The following is a 27,331-nucleotide window of genomic DNA, read 5'->3' on the forward strand; positions in this document are numbered from 1 at the left end:
GTTACCCCTCCCCCAGATTGAGGGAGAAAAGGGAGAAGAGGGATTGACAGGGGTGGGGTAGAGGAACCCCAGGAATCTACAATGACAGCAGAGGTATCACTCAGGGGGAGTTGGAGTGATGGAAAGGACTAGAGTTGAAGTGGGAATGTCATTCATGGGACAAAACCGAAGGGTGGGAGTACGGTCGAGGGGGGGGGGGGGCGTAGTCAACCGAAGAGTGTGCTGGTGTGAGAATGTGTGCTTGTATAGTGAACTCCCGGAAGATAGGAATTGTCTTTTGTATTCCTATCGCTTGGCATAGTGCCAGTCATACAAAAAGTGCTAAGTTACTGCAGAAGGTGTTACCCTGGGCAAGAGTGTAGAGGGGAGGTTGGACTGGAGTGAGATGAAGGGTCCAGTGATGGAAAGCAGGGTTGATGGGGGTGGGGTCGTCCTAGGCTAACAAGACCGACGGAGAGAGGTCACCTAATGTAAACTGGCAGGACAGGCGATGTCGAGTTTGACAGGACTTGTTGAGGCGCCAGGACTCTGAGGGACAAAAGTTGGGGGTTTAGGACGGTCTCCACCCCTCCCCCTCCCCATCCCGCCCAGTCACACAGGCGCTAAATTCAGTGAGACCCACCCCCTCGATCCTAGCTCACGCGAGGCCCGCAAGCCTGGGGCCGTCTCGACTCCACCCCTGGATGGCAAGAGGAAGAACCCTCACCGCCTGCGGGAGGGAAACTTCTCGCGCATGCCCAGGTACTCAAGCAGAGTGAGCCGCCCACTTCCAGGGGGCGACTAGTCCACCTAGTTTCCCCAGACCTGGGGCGATTCCGAACTGCTAAAGTGATTTCCACCTTTCAAGGTAAGAGGTTTGGGACGGCGAATCTCGGGAGAGAGGCTCTCGGAGGAGCTCCTCCTGAACTCACTCACCCTGTGCGGCCTCCATTCTGCCGGGCGCTACTTCACGTCACAACTTCCGCCTCCATCTGCGTACACACACCCCTTCCCTTCTCCCGCCTAGAGTGAGGGACCTTTCATCCAATCCGAAGCAACATCTCTCCCCTTCTCCCTCCCCTTTGTCCTTGTCCTCTTTTCTTAACCAATCATATCTCCGAAGGCGTGCCTACCACCCGCCCCCGCGACTCCTGGGAAATGGAGGTGGGCTTTCTTCTAAATCCTAAAAATTGACTACTTTTCCAATTACTGGTCCTTTGGCCAATGTGCGTGGTAGACTTAACTCTGTCTTGCTCCGATTTCTCCAATGGGAACGCGGGTTAACGATTGACAGAATATTTAGCCAGTGGCCCTGTGAGTCCCTCCCATCTCCCATTCCCCGAAGGGTGACTCATCCGACGGAGATGGCGATCGAGGCCTGACTCTCCTTCACCCAGACGAGGGACCAATGGGGTGATGGGGGCGGGACTCGGGGGAGGAGATTGTTTACGTCTCGCTCGGGAGGGGAAAGTAGGTCAGAGCGCGGGGCTGGATCGGAGCGCGGCGGTGGCGGCGCCTGAGGTAAGATCGGCGCGTCCTGGGGTGGGGCCCCTGTGGCTCCTCGGTCCCCGTGCGTCCCCTGTCCTTTGACCCGTCAGCGCGGGGTCCCTTTGCGCTTCCTGCCTTGCCTGCCCCACAGTCCTCTCTTTCCTGACCTCTTGGTCTTCGCCAGCCTGCGGCGCTTCCTCTCGGGAGCGGACTTGAACGGCTTGCACCGCTCAGTGGGCGGGGGTGCCAGCGGTTGGTGCGGGTGGGCCCCGGGGTTGGCCGGACTGGGCTGAGACCGGGCCCTGGACACTCCCGGCTCTACTGTGGCCCACTGGCCGGCGGGGGGGCAGAGCCGAAGGGAGAAAGCGGGAAGAACCGGCCGCGACCCTATCTTGAGTGGAGAGAAGCTTCTCTGGGCTCCAGGAGAGTCGGAGCCGACCCAACGGGGAAGCAGAGTCTCGTGGTCGGCTCCTGTTGGTTGATTGGAGCCTGGGAACTTGGAGGGAAAAGCTCCCCGGGCCGAGCGAAGCAGGCTTGGGCTGCGCCGGCCTGGCCTTGGGCAGAAGGAGGCGGGGACGCTGGCTTGTCCTCTGCATATGCGCGTGTCCGGCCCGGGGGTCCCCCGCACGGCCAGGGCCATCCAGGCCCTCCTTCCCGTTCCGTCTTCCCTGGTGCCCAGGAGCTCCCGGAAGATCGGCCGGCGGGCCCGGGAGTTCCTGCCGTCTTTTGTTCCTGCGGGTCTCTGGACTGGGGACTGAGGCCGCCCTGCAGCTATTGCCGCGGGTTTCCTGACCTCTGAGCTACTTCTGGATCTAGTCTTGTGGGTGTGGACTCAGAATCCCGGCATCGCCCACAGACAGCCCCCGAGACCGTGCCACCTGGCACACGTTTCTGAAGTTGTCTGTAGAGCCCAAAGTTTATGAGAGGCATGACTTGGCTTGTGTGCACCTTGAATCCAGCGTTGTCCTAGGATGTGGCTCTTAGACAGGTAACACTAATGCATGCATGTGTGCATCCGAGAGGACAGACTGCTGTGCGAGGTCCTTGGGGTGCTAGCCTGAGAAGGTCTTTTGTGACCCGGAGAATCCACGCGGGCTTTTTGAAAGTAGTCTTTGAGATGGTCCTTAAAAGGTGGAGTAGATTAGAAATCTCCACCAACCCTGACAATAGACTTGGAAGCGGAAATTAGTTGAATATGAAGGTGGAGGAACAAGTGTGAAGTAGAGGTGGAAGGGAGGTTCTACATGGTGAACTTAAACCGGGAGGGGAGACTTTGAAGGGAAACATTAAACATAGGGACAACGGAATCAGGTCTCTGCCTAGAGAAGAGTGAAAGCTGTGCCAAGGGTATAGGTATGGAGTTCTGGCATCTTTCAGTTTTGCCGTCTAGATGGCTGCCCTCCTTTTTCAGAATTATTGCTGATAACTGGAAGAACTGATTATTCAATCACTTAATATTACTTACCTCGTATTCCTTTGGGTAGGGTATGTTCTGAATCTCTTCTTGCACCTAGTTAGTTACTTTGAATCTGGCTCCTTTGATTCAGCCCAAGTTTGTTCTGCCATATTCTGAAAGACGATGGGGCGAAATAGTGTAATGGGGAAAGTGCTAGTCTAGACTGGAGCCTGGAGTTCAGATTCTGCTTAATCATTTATTAGCTGTTTGATCCCTGGGCAAGTCAATAAGCATATCCTATCAGGTTGATTATGGCTACCTTCTGATCCATGATCAAATAAGTTAATGCTATATAGAATGTGAATTTTGAATTTGAAGTCAGGCCATGTGACCACTTTACCTCTCTGCCTTGGCTCCTCATTTGTAAAATGGGGCTCTAATTATATGACCTTCTCAGTTGAGGAATGCATTTTGTAAAGTTTATAATGGAGAGGAAATCTGACATGTTTTCTTTGAAGTTAGGGAAGATGGGATCAGTATTGCATATTCATGATAGTTTTATTGGTTAACACTGAAGTGAGCAGGTTATGGGATATTTATTGGTGCAGAACAAATACTTTGGAGCCTGATTGATATAGATCCAGGTGACAATTTATTACCTTTTTAGAAAGGTCTTTAAAAAATATATATGTAAGCTATATATGTGTGTGTATGTATACATGTATATACCAGTCATTTTCTCTAGAAATCTTCCCTTGTAGCACAACAGTTACAGGGAACTTGCCTATCATTTTGTGCATCTTATTCAACATGCTCTACTACCACCTATATAAAGGAAGTATGTTTTTACCTTCTATTCATTCATGTTATTTCATTTAATTCTGCACTTTATAGAAAGGTTGTTTGGTGAATTCAACCTTTAAAGTTTTGGAGTTTTGTTTCATTGGGATAAAGGTCTTCAAATGTTTGGCATCAACATAGTGAGCGCCTGCAAACACCTCCCCTACCTCCTAATTTGGGGTAAATTGGCTCCATCAGAGCAGTTGGAAGTTTCCATGGTGTTTGACCAGTGTCCCCAGCCTGGGCAAGATAGGGAGACCCAGTAAAGGAAAAAAAAGATTTTGATGTTTTAGTATTGTTTTGGGATTTACATTATTGTACACTTTTCCTGGCTCTGCTTACTTTTTTTTTTTGGCTTTGCCTTCTTTCTCATTTCTCCAGGCAGCTAGAGGCAATGTATTAGAGGACTAGACCTGAAGTTAAGTCCAAGTTCAAACACTGCCTCAGACACTTAGAAGGATTGTGCCTTAGTTTATTCAGTGAAATAGAGATAATAATAGCAGCTACCTCTCAGGGTTGTTCAGGATCAACTAACATGGTATTTGTAAAGTGCTTTGACCTTAAAACTTTTTAGCTAAATGCTGGTTGCTCTTTTTTTCCCTATAAGGCTTTCCTTATAAACCTCTTAGTGGTTGGGTCTTCTAAGAGACCAATTTAAAAGTCAGAGGATTGCCTAGCAAGATAATTGATGATTACTGAATTAGAGGAAGTTGTTTATGATTATAAGTGATATTGAATTGCCCTGAATTTTAGAGGTCTTTCTGTTTAAAGAATTGACACTAGTCATCTGAGATGGCAGCTGGGTGGCTAATAACAAGTGCTGCACCTGAAATCAAGATGACTCCTTTTCCCGAGTTCAAATTTAGCCTCAAACACTTACTAGCTCTGTGACCCTTGGCAAGCCAATCCTGTTTGCCTCAGTTTCTTCGTTTGTAAAATAAGCTGGAGAAGGAAATGGCATACCACTCCAATCTCTGCCAAGAAAACCCCAAATGGGATCACAAGAGTCTGACCTGGCTGAAAAGCAACTAAACAAATGCTGGATATTCCTAGAGATACTGCCAGTTTTCTTATCGCCTATTAAAAGTTGTCATATTGGGGGCAGCTGGATGGCTCAGTGGATTGAGAACCAGGTCTAGAGATGGGAGGTCCTAGGTTCAAATCTGACCTCAGACACTTCCTAGCTGTGTGACCCTGGGCAAGTCACTTGACCCTCATTGCCTAGCCCTTACCACTCTTCTGCCTTGGAGCATTGACTCCAAGACGTAAGGTAAGGGTTTAAAAAAAAAAAGTTCTCATTTTTTGGGATGAACTTAATTAGGTCAGAGTTTATCTTACATCAGTATATTTTAGATTTTTCTCCTGATTGAGATATTACAATGTCTTGAGCTTTTAAGTGCCTATTATTTTGCAAGTGAAAAGAAATGCTCACCCCTTCTCTCCTCAATCCATCCTTGACCTCTAGTTCTCCCAGTCTAGTGGATTAGACAATATGCAAACAATCTTGTACAAATGCGTTATACTGGATAAATTGGAGATAATTTTAGAGGGAAGGCATGAATATTAAAGGGAGATTGGAAAAAACTTGCAGAAGATGAGATTTTAGCAGGGAAATGAAGGAGGCCAGGAAGATGAAGGAGAGAATTTCACTGAATAATAGTGTATGTAGAAGAGAAATAAGGTATAAAAAACAGTGAGGACAACAGCAAGAAAATAAAAGGAAAGTCAGGAAGAAGCCAGTTATGGAAATTACTTAGCACCTGTCTGGAACATAGGTAATTAATAAATGTTAGCTGACTGACTAAAATTTAGCCATAGGATTTTCTATTTAAACCTGGAGGTAATGGGGAACCCCTGGAGTTTTTAATAAGGCCCTAGAGATGTCAAGGAGCTTGTCTTAAGATCACAACTAGTAATGTCTGCCCTTTGATCCAGCCATAGCACTGCTGGGTTTGTACCCCAAAGAGATAATGGACAAAAAGACTTGTACAAAAATATTCATAGCTGCGCTCTTTGTGGTGGCCAAAAATTGGAAAATGAGGGGATGCCCATCAATTGGGGAATGGCTGAACAAATTGTGGTATATGTTGGTGATGGACTATTATTGTGCAAAAAGGATTAATAAAGTGGAGGAATTCCATGGAGACTGGAACAACCTCCAGGAAGTGATGCAGATCGAGAGGAGCAGAACCAGGAGAACATTGTACACAGAGACTGATACATTGTGGTACAATCGAAGGTGATGGACTTCTCCATTAGTATCAATGCAATTTCCCTGAACAATCTGCAGGGATCTAAAAAAAAATACTACCCACAAGCAGAGGATAAACTGTGGGAGTAAAAACACCGATGAAAAGCAACTGCTTGACTACAGGGTTGGAGGAGATAAGACTGAGGAGAGACTCTAAATGAACACTATAATGCAAATTCCAACAACAGGGAAATGGGTTCGAGTCAAGAACACATGTGATAACCAGTGGAATCATGCGTCGGCTATGGGAGAGGGAAAGGGGGGGGAGGGGAGAAAAAGAAAATGATCTTTGTTTCCAGTGAATAATGTATGAAAACAACCAAATAAAATAATGTTTAAAAAAAAAAGATCACAACTAGTAAAAGACAAACCTAGGATTTTGAGCCTATGCCTTTACCTCCAGATTTGGTGTTCTTTCCAAGTGACCCTATATCATGGCAAAATAGCTTGCTCATGGACATGAAACTTAGTGATTAAACCTAGGATTTGAACACAAGTCTCACCTTACTTCCATCACAACACACACAAAAAAGGTTAAGAACCACTTCTGAAGAAATGGGGTGGAACTGAATGATATAGAACAGAACTGGAGATGAGGAAATTCAATCATAACTCTCCATACCAATTAAATGGTGTCCATTTGGCATTGGACATTGCTGTCCATATCCTTTGCCCCAGAAATCCCTGCTGAAAGGGAGTTCAGAGTGTTGCCATATACACCAAATATTTATGACGACACTTTTGAGGTATCAAAAAACTGGAAACAAACTAGATCCCCATCAATTGTGAAATGGATAAAGAAATTGTGTTGTCTAACATAAGTGCATTCACTTCCTTCCAAATACTTTCTTATATTTGTGATGTTCTCCATACTCCCTCCCAGCTCTGATACTCTGATTCTGTCTTTGTGGTGGTTCAGGCTGCCTCGATGAGTTTTGTGCTTAAGATTCTCCTTGTTTCTCTAATGCCCAGTGGATTTACGCGTTGGCTATGGGGGGTGGGGGGGTGGGGAGGAAAAGAAAATGATCTATATCTTTAACGAATAATGCTTGGAAATGATCAAATAAAATATATTAAAAAAATAATCTTATGGCAAAAAAAAAAGATTCTCCTTGTTTCCTTTCAGGTATCATTTCTCTTAACATACTTCACATTGTTTTTAAACTTTAGGAAGCTGTCCATTGGATCGAATACTGTGGGGTTGAAGTCAGGGTACTAATTTTCCCTATTTCTGGCTTTTAACCTAGATAAATCCTGGAACCTCTTGTGCTTTCTTTTACTCTTATTTTCTCCCTTTTAAGGATTAGTGGCCTTTAATGCTATTGTGATGTTGGAATGGACAGACTGGGAAGGTAATACAGGTTCTGGGTATTTTATTTTGTTATCCTTTGAGTAAAAAAAAAATAGTGTACACAGTACACCTGCCCTGAGTGTCCCCTCTCAGCACCTGAACTAGTGCTGTTTCAGGATAAAGGGCAGGGCAGAAATACCATGCATTCATTACCTGATGTCTCAACTCTTCAATGATACACTCATGACTCCTTGTTGTATCTGTTTCAACAATTAATGTAACTGCTGACTTAAGAACCCAAGTTTGAATTTGTAGTTTGAGGCTGTGGCCAAAATACTTCCCTGTTTATTTACATGGCAATTTTATGCCTGCCTAGAACTGGAGAAGAAAATGACACTGCTCTTTGCCTTCCCTTTAAGTGAGCTATGTAAATGCTAGCTATTTATATTCCTTTTCCTTTGTAAACCCAGGTTCTAGGGCAGTTTGGTGAACCTTTTAGAGACTGTGTGTTGTGCCCCACTACCTGCTCCTCACCCCAGGGAGATAGCGCTTCCATTGGGCTGCTGGGCAGAAGGGCAGGTGAAAAAATGTCGGCAGTCCAGATGAAGGGGAGGAGAGCAGCTCCGCCTGAAGTCCCTGTCTTTCTAGGAATGAACTCTGATGGAGGACAGCATGCATGCCATAAGTTCACCATCATGTCATAAGTTCATCATTGGGGTTCTAGGGAATAGAGCTCAGCTAGGAAGGCCAATGCTAGAGAGAACAATAGTTCTAGAAGTGGTAGTTTCTAGATTAGTGAAGCAATAGCCATTCTTTGTATTACCACAGATACTACTTGTTGCTTATGGGTCAGGCTTCTACTGTAGCTTCCAGGAGTTAGACTGGCACAACAGTCTATGGTAAGGCTTAGGAGAAATAGTAAGCTCTTTGTTGGATATTGGACTTCTTAGTTCAGGGTGAGATCTTAGGAGTTGACTGTTTGAACAGAGGAGTGTGGCGAGGGGAAGAGCTTATGGTGTAAATGGGAAATATTGTTATTGTCACAATGGTTCCAGGCAGTTCTGTAAGTGGTGAGTAAAAAGAATTACACTTTGGTAGGGAAGTTGGGAGGCCATTTTCCGTTTCCCTTCTATGTGCCATATTCCCCCTTTTAGGAGCCAAGTTCTTAAATCTTGGCCTTAGGTCACAAGTAGAAATGAGCAAGGGAAGGAGTTAAGACTGGACTTGTCAAAAGCGTCTGTCTTGTTCAGTTCTCTGTAAGAGATTGGGTGAGATTATTAAATATAGCCCATTGCCTTAATGGGGCTTGTATTCTAGGTAGGTAGGAAGTATGTTAATAAAGAAAGCAGTACAAAGCTGTACGAGATGAGGAGCTTATTGGGCTCTCTACCCTAACTCATCTCCAGACCTATAATACCTGACAGTTCTATAGCATCTTGAATTTTTATCTCATTTCAGCCTCATAACCATGAGGTAGGGAATGCAGGTTCTTCCATTTGACAAATGACAAAACATGGCTGGTAAGTTTTAATTGTGGGGGTCAAACCCATCTTTCAGCATTCAGATTCATTGTTTCCTTCACATGTAACAATGTGAGTCCTCAACACCTTTAAATTGTGCACTGTAGGAATTTCTGTACGTTTTACACATTAATAAACTGAAACTCAAGGAGGTTTTGTAGGATTTAAAGCCAGGTTTCTCCTGACTCCAAAGCCAGCTAAGTGCTCTAGTTCTTGGTTGGAAAACAAGTGGTCAGGATTCAGAGACTCCAGAACATATTAGCTGTATGAGCTCTGGCAATGTGCTTGACTACAACTGAAGACCACCCAGATTTCAAGGATCCAAGATCTATCATAAAGATCATAAAATTTAGAGATAGATGGGAGCTTAGAAATCACAGTAGAGAACACAGGCTAACAGGTGGTTGGTGAATGTACTTCTGACTCCAGATTCAGTGGTCTTTTAAATTACTTTCTTGATGATGCAAGAGGTTGAGAATTAAAGGGTATTGGGAAGTATCCCCATCAGACAAGAAGCTTCATGAGGACTGAGAGTAGGAAAATCCCTGGTGATGCTGTGGCCGAAGGCATGCCTAAGGGTGTGGCATTCATGCTAAATGGGAAGAGACTTGCTGCTACTGGCTGAATTAGTCTTTAGAATGAGTGAGTACTGGAGAAGGGATGTTGGCTTTGGTTGTGACCCTCAGTAGTTTCTGGATGATGGTAGAGTAATTAGATGCCAAAGAAGATAGCTCTTTGCTTCTAATAACGTATTACCTAGTCCCAAGAGCTATCAAGAAACTACACTTTGGAGTCAACCTGGCCATTGGGTAGTCTGGCTATGAACTACTGTCCCAGCTGAAAGGAACTCATGGGACAGAGTGGGGGCAGTTTTTATTGCTGGAGGATGAATTCTGAAGGAACCTCCCTTATTGAAGGTTTCATCTTACCCCTTGTTTGTTTCTGTCTTTTATTCCAGATCTTCTCCACCATGGCCCGACGCACCCGCAGCAGCCGGGCCTGGCATTTTGTTCTGAGCGGGGCCCGCCGGGAGGCAGATGCCCGAGCTGTGGCTTTGGCCTCTGGCACCACCAACTGGGGCTATGATTCTGATGGACAGGTGGGTCTCTGCTTCCTTCACAGGAAGAGTTATTAGCAGGGTATTTTTAGCTCCTACTGGAGCATATTCAAGAAGAAGGTATCTGAGGAAGTCAGCTATGGGCTTTAGTCTACTTGGAGAATTGGGTCAGAGGAGAGTACAGGACCAGATTCTCTAATTATCCTTCAAGTATTCATTATTCTACAACAAGGACCCTCAAAAGCTGGCCTAATTGTTTTGTATTTAAAAAGGCAAAATGGGGGCAGCTGGTTAGCTCAGTGGATTCTGGGATTGAGAGCCAGGCCTAGAGACAGGAAGTCCTGGTTCAAATCTGGCCTCAGACACTTCCCAGCTGTGTGACCCTGGGCAAGTCACTTGACCCCCATTGCCTAGCCCTTACCACTCTTCGGAAGGTAAGGGTTTTTAAAAAAAAAGGCAAAAATCTTATCTTTGAATTAGCAAAAGAAAAAATTTGATATGACCCTAGCATCTGGCCCCTGTTAAACAACCCAAGATACTGTGTTTCAGAGAGGAAATGCAAGTACTGTGTTTCTCTGTGCTTTTGTAGGGGAAATGAATGAGGAATGGAGTTTTCTTGTTTAGACAATAGTGATTTTTTTCTACTTTTTTATTCTTAAAATGTTTTGTTAATTGTTTTTGCATATTGGTATTTTATCTATTTTCTTCACTCTATATCACTTCATAGAAATCTTTTTATGTTTCTTTGAATTCTTTATAGAAATGAATGATTCTTAAAGACCAATCGATATTCCTAATCCAAGTCATTAAGGACAAACTTGGGGAAAATGGTCCAAAGGAAAACTGAGGGTGTGAGTGCCCTGTTTAAGCTGTCTGATGATTTTTCAGTGAAGTACATTTGAGTGATAGAAGCCACAAATGTTGCTAGCCTTGATCTGTTTTAACATCTATATCCTTGTCTTTCTAGGAGTAAGGAAAGGGGGATGGGAGGGAGCTCTGGGTCTGTAATTAAGGTCTTGCTTTTTTGGGTTGATGTTTTCACCTAGAACCCTTGCTAAAGTTTTGTTAGATTTCTGTAATAGCATGTTCTTTCTGGGTAGGATGCCCACAGAGGGCAGCTCTGTGTTGGGTATGTCTACATTGCTTGCTACCTGGTGTGTTCCTAACCTTAATGGTTCAGGGCCCATCTCTGTAGGCCTAGACATATATGATATGTAGGACCCTTTGTAAGGCAGGGAATAGAAAATTAAGTCCCTGAGATTCTCCCAGGGGGAGAGGGGGTACTGAAGAGAGGAGGGCAGTTTGTGGGCATTAGGAGGGAAAAATAAGGCTAACTGATTTTTCCTAGTTAAAATGTTATAGTTGAGCTATATGCTAGGCTTACATTCAAATACAGGTAGGTTGAAGGCAAAGAAGTGTTTTCCATTCTGCTCCGTACAGTTGTCAAATGGCATTTATTAAGGCCCTTAACTGAAGGAACATGAGTCTGTCAGGCTGCAGCATGGCTCCAACATGCTCAGCTGCCTTTTGAGTGTTGTATCTAGGCCACCAGGCCATGGTCTTTGCTCTCATGTTATTGGTGAGAACTTGGCCAGGGTTCTGTGCACAGGTTTACAGCTTGACTCTTAAGAGAAGGGAGTGGGAAGCAGAAACCCCTAATTGTGATATAAAAAAATGTAACTGAACCAAAGATTGAAAAAAAAAGTTTCTTTATTCCCTTGAGTTCTGAGAACAGAACTAGAATTATGGGGTGGGGAAGCCGATTGGTCTCTTCAGAAGCATGACCACTAAGATTTAGGGGAAACATCAAGTCTGTAATGATTGGTACTGAAGCTGCTGGGAATATCTCCTTGTCAAAGACTTATACAACTTTTGGAGATCCCCTGAAGAGATGAGTTAAGAGTGGGAATGAATGCTGAGGTGGTGAGCAAGACCATATTAGTCTGAAGCCTCCTTCCTTCCCATAACTTTGTTTCTATCTGAATCAAAGCATTAGTAAATCCAAGCAGGTTTTTCCCCTAAGATTCAGTTTCCTTCCAATTTTTTTTGTTCCATGCTGGTAGCTCTACATTGTTAACATTTCTGGGGATAGTTGGGAAATAGAACACCTCACAGCAGATTAAGTTCTTCCCTGTGACAAAGAATAGCAATTAAATAAAAATATCTGACATGCCAACTATATCTGATTATGAAAGCAAAAAAGAAGGTTTAATGACCTGATCTTTGGGATTTCTTTTACTCTTCATTTGTTTTGAATTTGACTTCCTTTTGGTGACCTTTTAAATTATGTTGTTGTAGTCATTGTGTATTGTCCTTTTGTTTCTGCTTATTGTATCCATCTTGTGGTCTGGCCTACATTCCTGTACCCACTTCCACCTCTCATTGGCTAGTGGCCTTGAGAAATTCACCCTTCTGTTTGTTTCCTCATAGGAAATGAGACTAATTATGTAGTGTTTCATCAGGGGAGCGTGGGTTATGTTTGTTGACAGTGTGGCTTAGAAATTTTAGATATTTATTTGTTGCAGTTGTTAGCACATACATTGTTTGTCATTTTTACCTGTCATCTAATGGTCTACATCCCTTTCATGCTCTGCCTTCAGGAGTTGATGCAAAACAGATTCCTCCCTTATCCTCTGTCTTGGAGGGGATCCAAGAACCTTGGCTTAGTATGTTCATTTAGGGCCTCACCCTTCTCCTTGGCACTTGGCCCATGTTGGGGATCTTGATACGTTGTAGATTAGCACATGATTTTGCTGGGCATTAAACTTGGGCTAGGTGGCTGTGAGAATGCCTCTCCCCAGGCTCTAAATTGGGATATATTAGGAACTATTAGACAAGAGTTCCACTTTTAAATAGTTGACAACCTTCCTTGAGAACTCTGTGTTGGTTCTAAAGGCCCAAACTTACATGGTCTTTTAAATATCTCTGACTTTTCCCCAGTGAGAGAAATTTAGTAGCTCTCATTTCTATTCCACTTAGCCATCCCCTTGTAGCAAATTAAAAAAAAGCCCAAACCACCATTCGGTAAAATTAACCAACACAGGTTGTTTTGACAGCATAGTGTTCTTTACAAATAGCCTATAAAGAAGGGACTGAGGGCCCTACCCTATTGTTTTAAACAATCAAGAACAAAGATCCTTGGAAAGACAGTGGATCTTTGGCTTCTGGGAAATGGTAGATCTGTATTTCCTTGAGAGGCTCATTTTGAATCCCATATGTTGAGGTTTGGTAGTAAGAATCAAAGAATTCCAAAATAAGAGCAGCTGAGTATAAAAAATGAGGTAGCTGAGGAGATATCTAGAACTTTGAAGTTTTTAAAGCACTTTTATACTCTTTCTGATCCTTATCACAATCCTGGAAGGCTAAGTACTATTATTTCCATTTTACAGTTGAGGAAACTGAGGCAGACAGGCTAAATGACTTTCTTAAGGTCACACAGCTTATAAATGTCTTTGAATTTAGGTCTTTCTGACTCCTGGTCTAGGGCTGTATCTGTTGTATCAACTAATGTCTTTCTTCTAAGATTAGCTCTATTTTATCTGGGGTCTTATATCTAGACATGGCTGGTTGTTTGCATGTTATATCCCTTGTTAGAATGTGAGCCTCATCTTTGTATCCTCAGTTTAGATAATTTATAAAAGCTTGTTGGTGCCCTTTGCTACTCATTCTGCCCTCAAGGCTCAGGAAAAAAACAAACAAACAAACAACCAATCCCCTTTTTCTTTCTCATCCCAGCCCTTCAAGTACAACTATTATTTCTCCAAATCTTTTCTCTTGGCTAGGCATCACTAGTTTTCTCTAACCAAGCTTCATATGTTATGATCTTGAGATTCGTTGGGTATGTAATGATGGATTGATAGTATTTAATGAATTCCTTAAAAAAATTTTTTTTTTGGTCACAAGGAATGACGGAAGTGTTAGAAAGTGGTATCAGGGCATATTTGGAAGTGTGATGTAAAAACAAAGACATCCATAAATTTAAAACAAAACAAGAAAATCCAGTGGTGGTCATTATTTATAGTAGTTACTGCTGACCACTGACACCAGCTAGTTTGTCTATATCAGACTGCAGAAGTCTTGGCTCATTTGCAATTTTTCCAAGTCTCAACCAATTTCCTCATCTTTAAGATATGGACAGTCCCTTTTTTGTCAGGAAGACAAATATTTGTACTACTGCCTGATGGATTAATATGAAGGTGCTTTAAAAACATTGCAGTATTATGTAAATATCAGCTATAATTATTGGGAAGATAACTATTGAGAGACATCTGAGAAAAACATCTCGGCACATTTTTCTGAAGCCTCATTTGGAAAGAAAGGCTAATTTCGCATTAAATGAAATGCTTCGTGAGCAGTTTTTTCCCTCATCTGTAATGTGGGGATGGACTTGATGTCTTCTGAAGTTTCTTCTGACTCTGGGTCTATAAACCTGAGACAAATGAGTTCTCTGAATCTAAGTTATCCCTTCCTCCACTAGATAACTTGGTGGTCAAAGGCAGTTTCCTGATCTAAGGGTCAACCACAAGGCAGCATCTTGGCCTCTTTTGACAGCAAAGGTGCTGCTTAACCCTTCTGGCATTGATTTGGGCTATTGGTGGAGTTCTTCTGTTTTTCTCAATCTCTTTATTATAACCTCAGCCAGAACTTTTCCCAAAGCACCTGGAGGCACATGTTGCATGTTACTTTTTCTGTGTGTGGGAATTCTGTTGTCTGGGCTGCCTTCTCCCCTTTTTCATGGCAGGTCATTAAGCAACGAGATTAGGTGATGGGGCCATTAGAACTCCAAGGGGTAAGGAAGGAATAGAAACCAGAATAGGGGATGTCTAGAGGAGAGGGATAGATGTTAGAAAGGAAGTGAAGAGAGGTGAGCAAAGGACAAGTAAATTCTGGCTGTGGGAGGAAGTGTTGTTTCTTTACTTTGACAGACTGATGTGGATTATAGTACCACCTATGCTGTGGTTTTATGAATTGCTGCAATTAAAAACATTTATCACTTTGTACCTCTAATCCGGAAGATGAGCTCTTCTTTCTACACTTAACTAGACCAGTTTGCAAAGGATAGCTCTACTTAAAACCTTTTCAGCTTGGTAGGATGTGACAGCTAGTTTGCTGCAATAGGCTTTAGGTTTCAATAGCCCAAGATTACCTTTATTCCACGAAAAGTGGAAACTGTCTTGCATATAATAAGTATTTTAATAAATAATATTTGGTTGAAGATTTTGTTGAGGTCCTTTATTAAACCCTTGTGACTGGTCCAGATAACTTCCAGACTTGACCTCGTTTTTTCCCCCCGTAGTTGAGTTATATGTAGCTCCACATGGTCTTATCTTCCTGGTGTTTACCATTTGTGGCTGATGATTCAGTTGACACTCTCTTCCTGGCTTTCTCCTCAGCACATGTTCTTAATAGCCATTACTTTAGCATAAGGTTATTGAATTTGAAATTTGAAGGGACTTTAGAAATTACCTAATTCAGCACCCTTTTACACGAATGAGAAAATGAAACTCCCAGCTACCTTAGATGGCACAAGTAGAGAGTAGCAGAAATGCTTTTTCAGTGGAAGATCTCTGGTTTCAATTCTGTTGGAAAGTTGTGATTTGCTTCTAGCTCTTCAGCCAGCACCTAGTTATAAATGAGCTTTCCCAGGATCATAAAAACTTTGTATTTGTGTGCCCCCCCCCCCCCCCCAGTTTCTCTCCTCCTTCCCAGCGAATTTTAGCTTAACCCCTAAGGTAGGGACTTTTAATTTGGGCTAACATGTCACTCTTGAAAATTGACTAGTAGGGAGCAAGAAGTTGACAGTGTGGCAGGGACTGTATCATCTCCTGACCTTGCCCACTCGAGAGAACCTCTCACTTATGCTGACCTTGTCTCTGAAGGCAGATAAACAGGTTGTTTCTCAATTTTGCTGAGTCATGTAATAGACTTCCCAAGATTTACAGCCTTGGAATTTTGGGTTGTCAGGTACTACTGATGCTACAGCCATAGATGTGACCAGAGGAATACTCTGCAATTTCCAAAATAGGCAGGTGGCTTATGCTATCTATGTAATGGTTATTCAATAAATAACTGCCTAAAATTCCATATAGCATCTCAGTAGTAACTACCATTTCTAAATATTCAGAACTATCCATTGGTTGGGGCAGGGCCCTGACTTCCTAAAGACCTTCAGTCCCACAATAACATTCCTTTATTAAACTTATGTACCTTGTACTCAGTCCAATCAAACTTGGGAGGTTAACCCCAAGCAAGAGCAGTGAATGGAATGAAAAGCTGTTAGTTACTCAGTTTGGAGATTGGTCCAGCAGCTTAAGAGTCTGTCCAAAAGTTTATAAGGGCATAGAGAACCCGTTACTGACATTTATAATGGTCCATCAGTTCACTTTCTCAGGTAAGCTGTAAGGTAAGGGCTTTCTTCAGCTGGGGCAGGCTCTATAGGAAATCTCAATACACCAAAAAGCATAGACACTCAAATGTATATGTTAGACAAAGAATGGGGAAAGTGGCGCAGAAGGAATCTAGGTAATTTTGATTTTCCATGTGGTATAGATACATGTGTGTTTATCCTGGGTGCCCCAAGATTCTTAGTATAGTGTTCTTGTCTCTCCTGCCTTAGCACTGAGAAGTAGTGATGGTAGCATTTTTCCAAAGCTGCCTCCTCTCTATTGCAACCCTTACTAGTTAATGGTGGCTAAGCCCTAGCTAGTGGGGAGGGATCCAAACAAAGGGTTTGTTGTCTTCAGTGCACCTTTTCTCATATCTCGTCACCTTTGTGCCATCACTGGGCCTAGTTTTTGCCCCAGTAGGACAGGCTATTGATCCTGCCCTTGGTTTTTTGTTTGACAGCATAGTGATTCGGATTCAGAGGCAGAATTCCCCTCCCTGCCGCCTTCCATCCCAAGTGCCGTGCCTGTGACTGGAGAATCCTACTGCGACTGTGAGAGCCAAAGTGAAACTCCGTATTGTGCCAGTCTCCACACCAGCCATCGAAGCAGGGACTGCCAGTGTGGGGAGGAAGATGACTGTAAGGAGCCTCCGTGCTTCTGTGGGGACAGTCAACAGCTGAAGCTAATTAGTTGTTACCTATTATTTTCTTAGGGCTGTTGGTCCTTTCTAAGGGCTTGGGAGCTAGCTGGCTCCTGGGCTTGGGATTGCTGACCTTTCGTTTCCTGGCCTATGGGGCTCTTTTGGGAATAGGCTGGTTTTGTAGAGGCCTCTTTTTTCCCTGGGAAGATGTTCAAGGGTGGGATAAAGATAGGGACAATTGGCTTTATCAATTATTAATAATGGCTCGGCACACCCTTTATTACTGATAAACCTTTGTTCAGTAACCAAAAAAGAACATAAAACTGAGGTTAAAAATTAAATTTTAAGGTCATATAGTTTGTCCATGGGCCTGTAATATTGAGATTGAGAATAAGTCTGGAAAACTGATGGGAAGAATGTGGACACATCAGTAGCATAACAGAAAAGTCCTTACCTGGCCACAGTTTGCTGTAGCTGGATTCAGCTTAGGAAACATGGAGGGCTTCTCATTCAGCAGTGAGCATAAGCCTGCTTTTGCCTGTGACCTGCTCTATGTTCGTTGTGCCTAGGACTCATCTTGTTTCAATGTAGAAAACTGAATTAGTTATTTTTTAACACTGGTAAATCAGGGGGAGGAACCCAAACACTTGTTTTCCTGAAGGAGCATATATATCCACTGAAGAATTAGGTCTACTTTATCTTTGCCTCACTGGGCCTTTTTCTTGCCCTGTTTGTCTTCCAGTAGATTGTATCAGTAAGAACTTTAAGAACAGAGAGGAATGTTAGGTATGGAGTTGGGCCTGTTGTCGGGTTGGCTCCCTTTTGCAGCCTTTTCCTCCTCCGATACAGATTTTGACTGGGTGTGGGATGATCTGAACAAATCGACAGCCACTCTGCTAAGTTGTGACAACCGCAAAGTCAATTTCCACATGGAGTATAGTTGTGGCACTGCAGCCATTCGGGGGAACAAGGAGCTATGTGAAGGCCAGCATTTTTGGGAGATCAAGATGACTTCTCCAGTCTATGGCACTGATATGGTATGTTTAGGGGAATCTAGGCGATACCCATCTGGAACAGGGGTCATGGACACAGACCACCTCTCATGGCCGTTTCTCCTTCCCTTCTCCCCACTCATTCTGGTAGATGGTTGGTATTGGGACATCAGATGTAAATCTGGACAAGTATCGCCACACATTCTGTAGCTTGCTGGGCAAGGATGAAGACAGCTGGGGCCTCTCCTATACAGGTGAGCATGTGAGGACTGATAGAAACCTGAAGAAAAATCTGTTTGTTGTTAAGGCTCAGAGAGGAGAAAGCTGGGCTGCTTCTTATTTTAGAAGACTTACTGGTTTGGGGGTTTGGGGAGAGGCTCTCTGGGTATGTGACTGAAATCTCAGGGTAGATAGACTGGAGCGGGAGGGGGGTCAGATTGTAGGAAAGACTGCTGTATCCCTCTAGCACTCAAAAGGCAGGGCTAGTAAAACTGGATTGTGTTAGAAGTCAAACCTATCTTACAGTAAACTATAAGATCCACCAAATCTAGTTTTTCCTGCTTTGGGGCTACTGTTTCAGGACTTCTCCATCACAAGGGTGACAAGATGAGCTTCTCATCACGGTTTGGCCAGGGCTCCATCATCGGGGTTCACCTAGACACTTGGCATGGGACACTGACCTTCTTCAAAAACAGGAAATGCATAGGTAAGGGTGGGAGCTGAAGGCCTGAGTTATAAAACAGAACGTCTTTAATGGGTCAGCCCAGAACATACTCCAAGTCATGCTGTTGTTAGCTCTGAAGGCCTTAGCAAGGACATGGCTAACTCTAGTACTGGAGTTGTAGATTTAGTCCCTGCAATAATCAGAGGAACTCTGGAATCCTTGGTGCTCTACTATAAAGGCTGACCCAGGGTAAAAAAGGGGAGGGCCTTTCTGAGTCACCCCTCAGGGGTGATCCCATCGCCTGTCCCCATTCTCTCAGACACTTGGATCTTGGTCTGCTTTACCTTGAACTATACAGATTAGGCCTGGGCACCCTGCCGGTCCTGCCCATTTAGAGGAGAGAAGCCAGTGACCTCCCCTGACACCTGCGTTCCCATTGTGTCTCCTGCCAGGAGTTGCTGCCACCAAACTGCAGAACAAGAAATTCTACCCCATGGTCTGCTCCACTGCCGCCAAAAGCAGCATGAAGGTGATCCGCTCCTGTGCCAGCCTCACTTCTCTGCAGTATCTGTGTTGCTACCGCCTGCGCCAATTGCTGCCTGACTCTGGGGACACACTGGAAGGATTGCCTCTGCCACCTGGCCTCAAGCAGGTGCTGCACAACAAACTGGGCTGGGTCCTGAGCATGAACTGTAGTCCCCTGCCATCGCCATCACCTAAGGTGGCAGCATGCTCGGGGAGCCCTGAGGCCAAGCCATGCCAGAGGAAGAGGTGTCGACGGACTTAACTTATTTTCCAATGAAAACTGCCATGTTGGGCTTGGGGTGGCTTCTCTTTCTTTTCCCTTTCCTCCAGGCACTCTTGGGACAACAGGGAAGGTTGGGAGGGGAGGTTGCCCATTCCCACTCTTGGGGCCAGCTCCACTGGTTTGAATTTGCCAAGATAGTCCCTTCATTCAGGAACTAGTTTAGATCACGGTACCTGCTCCTCACCTGGACTGGAAGACTGTGCCATGAACCCCAAGAGCATCAGCTTGGAAATAGATGATCACAGTAAGGCTCCTTGAGCCCTTATTCTGGACTTAGCCCAAGGGTCACTCCAGGTCCTCTTTAGGGTGGTGGAGATTGCGCTACTGCCTCCCTCTGGGGGACAGCTTATGATCACTCCTACCCTGAGGGAAGGTTGGATAATGCTGCAGCCCAGCCTCAGCTGAGAGGGGCTAGGAGAAAAGTCTGGTTAATATTAAGATGTGTCTTTGTTCCCTCCTCTATCCCTTGGGGCTTCAGATCTAGGATTTTTTTTTAAACCTGCCTTGCATGTTGTCAGCTTCTGCTCCTGTATCAGATTGTATCAAATCACTGTAATAAAGTCAAAATAGTTTATATTGAATTATAGATGCTACAAAAGTAAATGGGCCCAGGTTTAGGAGTTGGGGTGGTTGTATGATGTTTAAGGGGTAAGGATGAGGGGTGGTTGTCTTTCTGTGCAGGTTCAGGTATCTTATCTTCACTGATTATAGAAACTTTGTAATAGGCTTGGGTTAGGGAATTGGCCCCATTTTACCAACAAGAAAACTAAAGCTTGAAGGAAAGTTTTTAATGGCAGAACCAAGACTAATAGATGTGATTTGCCAGGGTCTCTTATCCCTGGTTTAATAAAATTATAGGTGCAATTCTATCCTAGCTGGAAATTGGAAAATTCAAGAGTTCTCTTTCCTTCTTTAAGGAACTCTTCATTTAAAAAAAGAAAAAAAGAATCCTGGCACAGCAGAATCACCACCAGTTTTTTTTATTGTCTGGCTTAGTTGTCACACTAGCCTTTTAAGTCTTCACCAGTAAATAGCCTTGCTCAGCTTCACTGATATCTCCCACTTCATTCTGATGCCCTTTTGTGTTTCTTGCTCCTCAACATTTCTGCATTGAGTTCCCTTACACCCCCCTCCCCCCTTTTCTCACTGGCTCCTTTCAATTTCTACATTTTCTCTCAGGTTCTTGCTGCTGTCTCTAACTGGTTCCTTCACCAAGCCCTGAACATCTCTCACATCTCTTCTAGTTCAAATGTTCTGATTGGGGAAGCTTGGGTCTACTGCTACGCTCCTTTCTACATAGTGTCATACCCAAAGAGTTGGGGGCTGGGTGCAGATCTGTAGCCCACTCCCTCACCTCCATAGTTATATTCCCAAATCCAGCAAAAGGTCAGGATTTGTGGATGTTAAGAATAGGTAGACTCGACGGGATAGGTCGGGGCCAACTCTGCGGACCTGAATCTGATCATCTTTCTTCACTGCAATATCACTGAGCAAAGACAGGCGTTCCTGCTCTGTGGTACAAACTGCATATGCCTAAAGGGGCCCAGAGACCATGTACAAATTAGTAATGCCCACACCACCTTCCCTCTTCTCACCCAGCAACCTAGCACAAGCTTTTTAAACCTCTTGCGGCGGGGGGGGGGGGGGGGGGGGGGGGGGGGGGTGAGGTGTCATCTGTTGCAGAAGGGGAAGGAAGAGGACAGTGAGAAAGGGTCTTAGTTTTACTGAACTATTAAAACCCAACCCCTGGGCCTAGTTACTTGTAATCAGGGGAATGGAAACAGTCTTACCTGCCTCAGCAGATTTGGAGAAGGAAATGCAGTGATGACAGCATCTGCCATACTGGGACTGACACGGTTGAACTGCTGGATCTGTCTTCGCCAGGCCTCTCGAAGTCCCTTGCCATCCTGTGCCACACCCTCACCGCCAGCCCATCTTCCCGAAGTACAAAAGGAGAAGGCCTGTGTTTCCATGTATTGTCTGCAGACAAACACAACATGCCAGTTTCTTGGAGCCTTGAGTTGCACAGTACCTCCTTAAGTGCCCTGCTTAGCAGACTCTGGGCATCCTTTCTTCTAGCTTCCACTACTCTGAGCCTCCCACCTGCCTTCTCTTAATTTTGGTCTGGTAGGCCTCATTTTCAAACTATTCATTACTGTTGCTTCTAAGAGTACAGCCTATTTGGGAAGGCAGGCCAAGGGAACAATGTGGACAATGGGGACTAGTATCCTCCAAGGGAAAGAGTATAGAACAAAGAATCTTAGATTTTTCAGCTGGGATGTATTTTTACAACTCATAAGGTTGTAGATTTAGAGCTAGAAGGGACATTGTAAGTCATCCAGTATGCCATTTTGCAGATGAGACTTAAGGCCCAGAGTAAAATAGATCAGAGATCCAGGACTTGTGTCTTAACAAAACCATAAGATGCTGAGGAGGTTATGACCTATAAATGGGCAAAGGAAGTTTTCTCATCTAGATTTCCTATGCTAATGAAGTTAGGACCGTTGTAAAAATGAAATGAGAAATGAATGCTTAGAATACAAAGTTCTGACCAAACGTAAGGTAGTAAGTGCATCTGCTCTTCTAAAGGAATGGAAGTGATCCCCCCATGGCCCGCCTATCAGGGAGGCACTTACTTGTATGGACGTTGGGCAATAGCCTTGGTTAATGCACACACATGCTGGCTGAACTCTTGCCAAGAATGCAGGAACAGCACAGCCAGGTTCTTATGTAGTTGTAGGAGTACTAAGGCCTGTGTAAAAAGAAAGGACAAAGATGAGCCCAGGATATGGATGGGGCGCACCCTTTGGGAAGCAGCTTAATACCATGTAAAGAGTTATAGACAGGCCAATTGGCTTCCTGGCTAGTGATGTTCAGGGTTCCCATTATAAGAGGCTGTGCCTTAGCTGGCCAGGACACAAGGCCATCCCTCAGAAGAAAAAGCCCCTTTCCCCAAGTTTGCTTTAGGGTTAGGAATCAGCTTTCTTCAACAACAGGGTATTTTACCTCTTCTATTTCTTGTTGGGTCATAGCCACCTTTGAGTTGGATGCCATTCCACCTGATTCTTGCTGAAATTCCTTGACACCAGATTGGGAAAACCTGAGCAAAAACCATTAATGTCTTTCTCTTCAGTTCAAATTTCTTCTCCCTACCCACCCTTCTGAGAAAATACCTGCTTCTACTTGGGGTGGGATCCTGTATGGCTTGAGGATAGTCTGGGATAGCTAAGACTGAGGGAATCTAAGAAATGTCTCCCACCTTCCCACATTAGCACACAGGCTAAATGACAGCTTTCCTCTGTACCCTTTAGCCTCTGGAACAGGGCAAAGCAAGAACTACCACTGATAATCGTCAAGTCCAATGACAGCCAGGTGGTAGTGAGTCTGGCCAGCTGCATTCTCCAGTACAATCCAAGGAACAGAGCAGGCAGTGGGACATCCCTGCAACCAAAAGAAATGCCAGCTAGTATGTGGTAGAAACTTCCTCTAAAGTGAGGAAGAACAAGAAAAGTGGGGTCTTATTTATTTCAAGTCTAATGTTTTCTTCAAACTATTTGCTTTCAATAAAGTCTATCGTGCCTATCAATGAACTTTAACAGTCTTGCTGAAAAACATTACCCCCTGGGTCATTTGTGGCAACATACAGACCACACTGTCTCCAAGCTAAGAGCCCACCATTAAGATCCTGTGTTTGGCCTTTCAATTCAAAGAAAGAAAACCTTCCTCTTAGTCTATCTAACCACCCACCTTCTTCCCCTTCACCTCTAAGCTTCTTGTGTATACAGCCAACAATTTCTGTTCTCTAGCTCTCTTCAAGGCCCTTTCTAGTTTTCTCCAAGGAAGATTAGGAAATCCAAGTGGATAGCTTTGAGAGCTATTCAGTGAAAAGATTCTTGAGCATGGGATGGTATGTGGTTTAAAATCACCATTTCATAGCTGGATGAGATTTCAGACATGAGCTTAGTCTAATTTCTTACAGTCTGACTGGAGAAGTTAAAAAAAAGAGGAACCTCTGGTTCTAAAGATGAATTCTCCCTGCTGCCAGCTTTAGATGTGAATATACTGGGGCAGGGGTAGATAAGACAGGGCTAGAAAATAGTTTAGCATCTTGAATAAAGAGAGAGGCTGCCAAGGAGTGGCTGACTCTCTCACTCCCCAGCACCTGTGCTAGTGAGATGAGGCCTTTGAGAAATTCCTCTGGTTCCAGGACCACCAGTACTTCCTGAACTTCTGCAACCCATAGTGAAGCAGGAGCAGCCTGTGGGGACACAACAGTTGTTGGCTGGATCAGAGCCCACAACCTTAGGCTCTCAAAGCACTGACTCCAGAGCTGTCACTAGACTGAGCCAGCATCTTGCAGAACTGAAAGGTGAAATTTAGAAAAGAGTACTCTAGAATTGCCTGGCAGTACTGATAGAACTAAAACATGTTTGTGGTCATGGTGGAAAAAGGACAGTCACTGAGGGAATCAGCATTTCCTGTATTGGATTCTGAGGTATAACAAGAAGACTACTCACACTGCTCTGGCAGATGGTTGGCACTGATCTCTTCCAGGTGAGACTTTGGACCCATGGCTGAGGCTCAATGACATACTCACATTTCAGGGAAACCAAAGCCTCTATTAGGATATCAGAGCCAGCATTTTCCAGGAGAGCTAGGAGGTTGAGCAAAACAAGGAGGAAAGATTAGCATGAGTTGCCCAGAAGTTCCAACAAGTAAAAAACCTGCTTGTAATTCAGTTGGACAGTCTTCCTGCCTACTCCCATCTAATGTGAATGATCACTGTTCTTTTTTATGATCACTTTTCTGGTCGAGGAATTGATGGGAGAACCGAGAAGGGAGACAGGGAAGGAATCTTTTTATCTTTGACAAGGTTTCTCAACCATTAGTCCTGACCAGTCTGTGGAAATTTTTGCTGTCAAGAGGTTCTTAATCCAAAAAAGACTCTCCCTACTTGCATCCTGTCCCTTTCTATTTGAAGATTCAAGGACTGTAGTCAGTATGAAAATATGAATGTTTTAAAATCCATAGTATGAGCCTAGAGAATTTGTTGTGCAGTTATTTCAGTTGCTCATAAGTCTTGTGCAATTCTTGTGACCCCATTTGGATTTTTCTTGGCAAAGATACTAGAGTGGTTTGCCTTTTCCTTCTCCAGTTCATTTTAAAGAAGAGGAAACTGAGGCAAATGGGGTTAAGTGACTTGTCTAGGGTTACACAATCAGTATCTAAGGCTAGATTTGAATTTGGGTCTTCCTGACTCTAGGCCCAGTACTCTATCCACTATGCCACCTACCTGCCATATAAACCTAGACAATACTAACCTAAAATAGAGCTATAGGGCTATAAAATGACCTTAAGAAAGGCAGAATAGTGCTGCAAAGGGCAGATTGCCTTCTCTAATTGCCGATCAAATTCTCCAAGGGGGTGTTCTGAACCTTATTCCTCAAACCTTCCCCACATTTATTTGTAGAGGCCTTGGACTCAAAGCTTGATTGAGAAAAAGTTAATTTACTTTTACTTCTCCTTTTTCTTACTTTATATCTCAAAGCTCCTTTACATCATCATTCCTTTATTTATATATTATGGGTTCTAAAACACACTGATGAACAGTGGCCTTTTGTACAGAGGCCATTCCCTCTATTTGTTTCTTTGGGGAGATTGCTCCTATTGTCCTCTTTGATTTTTCCCTATCCTAATCTTTAGTTGCTTCTTTTAACAGGCCCAGGTCTTTGTTATACTTTTTAAAAAAACACCTCAGTTTTTGTATCTCTATCGCTCAGAGCCAAACTCCTAAAAAAAGCTATATAAATTATACTTTTTGCTTCCACTTCCTCTTCTTTTTATCCATCCCTTTCAGTTGGGCTTCTGATCTCATCATTCAACAGAAACAGTTCTCTCCTAATGTTTCATTTGCCAAATGTAATGCCAAATTATAAGTCCTTATCCTTCTTTCTGCAGTATCTGACACTACTGACAACTGTGGCATCCTGTATACCCTTCTCTTATTTGGATTTTTGTGATGTTGCTTTTGCCTTCTCAGGCCATTCCTTTTCTATCTCCTTTGCTGGATCATCATCATCTATTTCCTGTCCCCTAGTAGGCTTCACTTATAAAATCTTAATAATCTCATCAGTTTCCATGAGTTAAATTATCTATATGTGGATGATTCCTAGATCTGTATATCCAAACTTCAGTCTCTTGAGTTTCAGTCCTACATGAAAAACTTCCTATTGGACATTTCTACCTGAATGTCCTGCAGGCATTTCAAAAATCAGCATGTACAAAACAGAACTTACTATATTTTCCCTCCAAGCCCACCCCTCTTCCAAATTTTCCTACTTTGCTTGAGAGTGCCACCAATCCTTCAGACATCTCAGAATCATCCATAGCTGTTTTCTCTTCTCATACTGACTCCCCACCTCCCATTCAGTCAGTTGCCAAGTTTTGTTTATTCTGTCTCCACAACATCTTTTTTTGTGTGTGTGTGAAAATGTTATCAAATTAGTTAATTTAGAATATTTTAACATGGTTACAAAAATCATGTTCTTTTCATCTCTCTCCCCACCCCCTCCCATAGCCTATGGCAATTCCACTGGGTTTTATACCCACTACATCTCTTGCATCTGTTTGTTATAGGGTGTAGAGATTCCCAGGGGCACACCTCTACACCCCATAACATGTTCTTTCTACTTACATGGCCACCAACCTAGCTAAGGCCTTAATCACTTCTAGGCCAAACTATTACAGTAAATAGGCTCCTAATTGGTTGTCTTCTCTCCAGTGACTAGGGCTTCCAATCTCACATTTTTAATGGCCAAAATGACATTCTTAAAAGCACAGGTCGAAAATGTGCAAAAGGCACCAGTGGTTACCTCTCACTTCTAAAATAAACTACAAACCGCTATTTGGCTTTTAAAGCCCATCACTATTTGGTTCCAGCTCACTATTGCAGACTTTACTACACATTATTCCCCTTTCTGAACTCTCCAATCTGGTCAAATTTCCCATCTTACTCTTCCTCACAGATGACATTCCATTTCTGGGCCTTTGCTTGAAAGTGCTCTCTCCTCATCTTTGTCTTATAGAATTCCCAGTTTCATTCAAAGCTCAGCTAAAGCACTCCTTCCATCAATGTGGCCCTGCTCCCTACTTTGCTATCCTAAAATTATCTTGTATTTACAGGTGTCTATAGTTTGCATTTGTTAAACTACTTGTATCCATGTTGTTGTTTTTTTTAACAGGATGTAATCTTACACTTCATTTTTGCTTTTTTGGGAAGCCCAGGAAAGTTTCCTCCTGGGAGATTATGTACTAAACACTGAACTACATTCAAGAAACTTCCCCAATAATTAAAGCCGGTTGGGGTAGGGAATGATGTCACAACTAAGCTATTCCAACTTTCAAAGCTCCCTAAAACATCCAGAAGTCTTCCTCGGATTTGGCCCAAATGCCTTGTGCTGACCCCGAGGACAACTCCAGAGGGCCGGCCCACCTGGGTCCAGAAGGACGGTCAAGTGCATCAGGCAACGGTCCGGTCGCATTAGCCTGAGGGCTTCAGCTGCACTTTTCCTCTTCTGCCTTTCCAGCTCCCGGTCCTTCCTCCGGGCCTCGGCTCGAGCAGCTGCAGTACCCATCTTCTCCTGCGCCTTTCTCCCCACCCTTTCCCGAGGCCGGGCTTGCCCCGGAGCAGCCACGGGACCCACTGGGGGATCAAGGCCCCCAGGGTCCTTAGATTCGGCACTCGCCTCTCCTGGGTCACCAAGGCCCTCGGCACGGTAGCTGGATGGGCTCTCGGGCTCTGAGTCAGAGATTTCCCAGGTCACAGGCCGGCGTCCTGGTGGTTGGCGGCTGCGTCCGCGTCCTGAGGTGCCCCTTGTCCCCACCTCCATCTAGTCCGACCGCCTCAACTCTACCCTAAAGTTGCTCCCCTCCCTCATCCTGAGGCCCACCTTTCAATCCATCCCGTGGGCCCCGCCCCTAAACTTCCGCTGTCTGCGTCACCCCCCACGCCACGCCCCT

At 44.1% G+C, this 27,331-nt stretch overlaps 3 protein-coding genes across 8 annotated transcripts in view; 1 reads left to right on the forward strand and 2 right to left on the reverse strand.

Moving 5' to 3' along the window:
• NUBP2 (NUBP iron-sulfur cluster assembly factor 2, cytosolic) overlaps positions 1-1,076 on the reverse strand; it is a 29,200-nt gene extending 28,124 nt beyond the window's left edge. For both annotated transcript variants that reach the window (XR_008913540.1, XM_001362854.4), the window contains exon 1: positions 916-1,076. Coding sequence is in view for 1 of the 2 variants with exons in the window: in XM_001362854.4 (XP_001362891.1) it covers positions 916-931 (16 nt within the window). In the remaining variant the exon portion in view is untranslated. The remainder of the gene's footprint in view (positions 1-915) is intronic.
• On the forward strand, positions 700-19,893 carry SPSB3 (splA/ryanodine receptor domain and SOCS box containing 3). 4 transcript variants are annotated; one of them, XM_007499366.3, is made up of 7 exons: positions 700-847; positions 9,724-9,864; positions 16,669-16,846; positions 17,698-17,885; positions 17,992-18,094; positions 18,421-18,546; positions 18,957-19,893. In XM_007499366.3, the coding sequence occupies exons 2-7, from the start codon at positions 9,736-9,738 to the stop codon at positions 19,289-19,291; spliced, it is 1,059 nt and encodes a 352-aa protein (XP_007499428.1). In that variant the 5' UTR covers positions 700-847; positions 9,724-9,735; the 3' UTR covers positions 19,292-19,893. The 4 variants fall into 4 exon arrangements, with proteins under 4 accessions (XP_007499428.1, XP_007499427.1, XP_007499426.1 ...); XM_007499365.3 differs by lacking the exon at positions 700-847 and adding an exon at positions 1,023-1,143; XM_007499364.3 differs by lacking the exon at positions 700-847 and adding an exon at positions 1,151-1,500.
• A 383-nt stretch (positions 19,894-20,276) lies between these two features.
• Positions 20,277-27,328, reverse strand: EME2 (essential meiotic structure-specific endonuclease subunit 2). 2 transcript variants are annotated; one of them, XM_056805647.1, is made up of 8 exons: positions 26,805-27,328; positions 23,830-23,966; positions 23,475-23,570; positions 22,653-22,753; positions 22,319-22,412; positions 21,949-22,064; positions 21,103-21,292; positions 20,277-20,845 (listed from the first exon to the last, which is right to left on the reverse strand). In XM_056805647.1, the coding sequence occupies exons 1-8, from the start codon at positions 27,199-27,201 to the stop codon at positions 20,675-20,677; spliced, it is 1,302 nt and encodes a 433-aa protein (XP_056661625.1). In that variant the 5' UTR covers positions 27,202-27,328; the 3' UTR covers positions 20,277-20,674. The 2 variants fall into 2 exon arrangements, with proteins under 2 accessions (XP_056661625.1, XP_056661626.1); XM_056805648.1 differs by lacking the exon at positions 23,475-23,570.
• Between the last annotated feature and the right edge of the window lie 3 nt (positions 27,329-27,331).

The sequence above is a fragment of the Monodelphis domestica genome, chromosome 7 (genome assembly GCF_027887165.1).
Source record: "Monodelphis domestica isolate mMonDom1 chromosome 7, mMonDom1.pri, whole genome shotgun sequence".
NCBI lineage: Eukaryota > Metazoa > Chordata > Mammalia > Didelphimorphia > Didelphidae > Monodelphis > Monodelphis domestica.